This window comes from Protobothrops mucrosquamatus, unplaced genomic scaffold, assembly GCF_001527695.2.
Source record: "Protobothrops mucrosquamatus isolate PMUCROS unplaced genomic scaffold, P.Mucros_1.0 scaffold8398, whole genome shotgun sequence".
Taxonomy (NCBI): domain Eukaryota; kingdom Metazoa; phylum Chordata; class Lepidosauria; order Squamata; family Viperidae; genus Protobothrops; species Protobothrops mucrosquamatus.
This window is the reverse complement of record NW_015394194.1, coordinates 8,471-12,521: the sequence shown is the minus strand read 5'-3', so window position 1 is coordinate 12,521 and position 4,051 is coordinate 8,471. Positions and strand designations below refer to the sequence as shown.

Sequence of the window (4,051 nt, the reverse complement as noted above, 5' to 3'; positions counted from 1 at the left end):
TTCTCCATATTTCTGAAAATACTGTGGTTTTTATAGAGCAACATGTATGATTACTAATGCTTTATTTTTTACCAAAGATAATATTAATTTCTAAGTGCGTGACTGCATCTCTTAATCAAGAATTATATTTAAAGTTGGCAGATGAATATAATTAATCATATTAGGATTTGTCATGTTTGCGTATAGAGATAGAAACAGCTATTTCCACTTCATTGATATCAAAAGTAATTGAGTAGTAGCAGCATACGACACCTAGTGGATAGATTAACATTCTTAGGCCAAAATGGAGAAGCAAATGTTTTAGTATCTTGTGCAAATTAGCCACTGTGTAATCAATAAATGAAGTAAAATGTCTAATCTATCCTACTTCCTATAAATCTGTCTTAAAATAGAGTGCTCCTTGAATTTTGGCACTTTATAAATTTAAAATTGACATACATGTCCAACTGAAGAAGAATAGATACTCCAAGAGGGAGCTAGCTAGATAATGATGTAAAGTCATATCTTGAAAGGAGTTTCTGCTATGGGGCAGTGAATGGCTAATCCAGTGTTTCTGAAACTTGGCAACTTTAAGATGTGTGAACTTCAACTCTTGGTTAATGACTGGGGAATTCGGGAAGTAAGAGTCCACACACCTTAAGGTTGCCAAATTTCAGAAATGGTTTCCTCTTTAAGTGCCTGCATGTGATTTTGTTTTGAATTGTGTTCTTAGTTCATGCATGGTAATTAATTTTTTGCATTAGATGGATCCCTTGGGTAATCAAGGGATAAAATAGATTATTTATATTGGTTTGAAATGTATGAAAACACGTGAACTTACATGGTTTGGGTATGATAAAGTAGAACAGTAGGGAAGTTGCTATAATAAACATATTGATTTTTTCACTCCCGTTACAGATTACAACAGTGACAAAGTTAGTATTCGTTCCACTAGAATGGAGTTGTGCTTTGTGCTTTGGCATGTGTGGCTGTCCCAGAATTAAATTTCTGCAAAATAGAGCCTTGGCTTTTGAAGTTAAAGCAACATAAATTGTTTGCATTTTCACTGGTGTGTGGTTTTATTTACAATATTAAATTTTGTCTTGAGTAACTGGCAAATAGTAGAGATAATAACAGCGAATGAGTCTCTTTTTAATGTCTGCGATTAGACATTAAAATGGGTGATTTTTTTTCTATTAAGATAGAAATAAATGAAGACATTTATTGGAATTAAATTTAATTCAAGGATTTTTCAGCCTCTTTCTTGCCTCTTCCCTATTCTCCCATTGATTTAGGGAAGAAATAAATTTGCCATGACTTTACCTTAACTTGTGCCTCCACCTTGTGGCATGGTGGGGTAGCTGCTGGTAAAAGTCAGCAAGAAATCATTCTAGAAATACCAGTTGGAAATTCTGTTAGCTTTATCTCCTATTCATGATTAAATGAAACTATTTTTCCCATCTGGCTTTAATATTACAATTAACTTTTATTAACTCTTTTTTTGATCCCATTTTCTATGTTATTCCTTATCTGTACTTGAACGTCCTGGAATCGAATCCATTGTTTGTGTCTTTTCTGTCCCTCATTCCTTCAGTAACCCTGATGAGGTGTAAGTACTTTACTAATCACTCTCTTAATGTTTGAGCTACAGTTTATATAAAATAATTGCTGTATTCTGTAGGTAGCCTTTTTGAATTAACTTCCATTTTCTCTAAGTTTGGGAATGTTACAATACTTTTTGTTTTGGTGAAAGAATTAAAAAAAACTATGCAATAAATTAACTTTCTCCAGTCGTTGTTCTCCTGATGTCTTGAACTACAGTGACCATCATTCCTCTTTGGGGTGTATTCTTAGGAATGATCAGAATAGTTGACACTATAGTACGGTAGTAGAATTGGGAAAGGTTGAATCTGAATAGTATATCCTTTCTCCTTCTTTCTGTCCAGTATTTTATATGGAGACTTTTAGTCTATATTCAGTACAGTGGTATCTCGATACTCATCATTAATTGGTACCAGGAAGTGCGATAAGTACAAAACATGATGAGTACCAAAAAAATTTCCCCATAAGGAATAATGTAGTGAGTCACAAGGCAGTCGACACCAATAAGTTGTAGCTTGTGCATTGAGTACCAAAGAATGAATACTGGAACAAAATTTTCATATCACTGTGTTGAGTACCAAATGTGATGAGTTTCAAAGCAGTTGAGTACCAGAGTAATACTTTTTGAGTGTATGATGAAAACATGACAAAGAGAAGTAAATGTATACACTGAATTACTGAATTCACTCTTAAAATAGAAAGTTTAGGAAGTAGTTTGATGCTAAATGTCAGACGAAAGATCTGAATAGCAAGAGGTACTCCAGGGTGAACATGATGAGTTTCTGTGCGATAGAAATTATTAAGCAAAGATGCAAAAGTCACCTGGATTTTTAGATGACCTTGTGATCTTCTTATACGAGATTCTATCATCCTGTTCAGGTATTGCAAAAAAGGGCCAGTCACAGTGTGGTTTGCAATAAGTAGCCTTATCTCCTCAGTAAAGTTGAGTTGATGATGTCTGTGAAGTTGCCCAGGAAGACTGTAGTTTATAGTGGAGAACCGTTGCTTATTCAAAAGTAACTGCAAAGGGTCCCACATTTGGAAGAAAAAAAAATACCAATATGCCCAATAGTATCAAACAGAATGGGGTGCTTTTGCTTCAGGAGAAATTGGCTCAGCTTTATGCCAAGCTTAAATGGGGAAATTGAGAGGGTAAAATGAGGCTCAAATAAGCCAATACAGTTTCTTCCTTGGGAGAATAAAATTATTATTAAATTATTTTATTTGGTGACTTGTCAATAGTAACAGCAGTTAAGCTTAATACTTCTAATTCTTTTGTCTTTCTGTTCTTTCTTCTCCTTATGCTGGACTGTCTTGTATTCTGTTCCCTTGCTCTTTCCAATATGATAAAAGGAAAAACCCACCTAAACGGTAATAGCCACGTGCCTTTTTGATGTTCAATATTATGTGCAGTTTTTAACTATGGTCTGTATTTTTGATCAGGGTGGGTGTGGAGAGAGGGAGCAAGTTGTGATAGTTTACAGTTTGCCTGAAATTGTTCTGCACATCCATAACTAATTTTTGTACCATTCCAAATTCTACTTAGGTTATCCTTTCTACCAACTTAACTATTGCCTTTCTCTCCTTATTCTTCTATTCTTCAGTGGCAATAGGATTTCCTTCCTTCCTTCCTTCCTTCCTTCCTTCCTTCCTTCCTTCCTTCCTTCCTTCCTTCCTTCCTTCCTTCCCTTCCCTTCCCTTCCCTTCCCTTCCCTTCCTTTCCTTTCCTTTCCTTTCCTTCCTTCGTCTATCTTTTTTGTTGTCTTGCTATAAGACAAAATCTTACCAATTGTTTTGTATTTAAGAATTTTTCACCCAAATTCATACATGCAGGACCGCGTAATCTCAGTACTGTTCAACAATGCAAGTTAGCCATTTTAACAGTTGATCGACTTTATAATATTTTTTAAATTTATCATTCAATTAATGTGGTAAACTATATTTTAGAATAGATATAGCAAGGGAGTAAAAAAAAGAGAAGAACATTGCTGTATAATATTTTTCTGTGGAAAATGTAATATGTTTTGTTTTTCCTAGAGCCCAATACAAGGAGATGCAGCCATGTACTATCTTATTAAGAACTGTTCACTGAATTAAATGATGGATTCTATGAATTATTAGCTTCTATTCATGCAGGTTCTGATGTAGATATTGGTTGCAGCTTATGTTTCTTTAAAAAGGAACAGCTGAAACCTGGATGCCATGCACTTTAATTTTTTTATCTAACCTGAAGGAAGCAATAACTTACTCCAGCAAGATCTATATTAAATACATATACTTAGCATCTTGGCCTTGATCAATGTAACTCATCAAGTTTTATTGCCCTTATTCATTGTATTAGTCCACCACGAAAACACGTCGTGTACAGAAATACAGATTTTTTCCATCCACCGGTTCATAGCAACAACAGCAAGAAGAGACTGATTGAAGATACTGAGGACTGGCACCCAAGGACTGGAACTACTCAGTC

At 34.7% G+C, this 4,051-nt stretch overlaps 1 protein-coding gene across 1 annotated transcript in view; it reads left to right on the top strand.

The window, feature by feature from the left end:
* Positions 1-535: 535 nt before the first annotated feature.
* The window catches only part of LOC107300773 (PDZ and LIM domain protein 5-like), a gene marked incomplete at its 3' end in the record, with an annotated part of 10,637 nt that continues 7,121 nt past the window's right edge, over positions 536-4,051 (top strand). Inside the window, exons 1-4 of the mRNA XM_015830065.1 lie at positions 536-619; positions 898-914; positions 2,935-2,952; positions 3,923-4,048. Coding sequence (XP_015685551.1) covers positions 536-619; positions 898-914; positions 2,935-2,952; positions 3,923-4,048 — 245 coding nt within the window. The remainder of the gene's footprint in view (positions 620-897; positions 915-2,934; positions 2,953-3,922; positions 4,049-4,051) is intronic.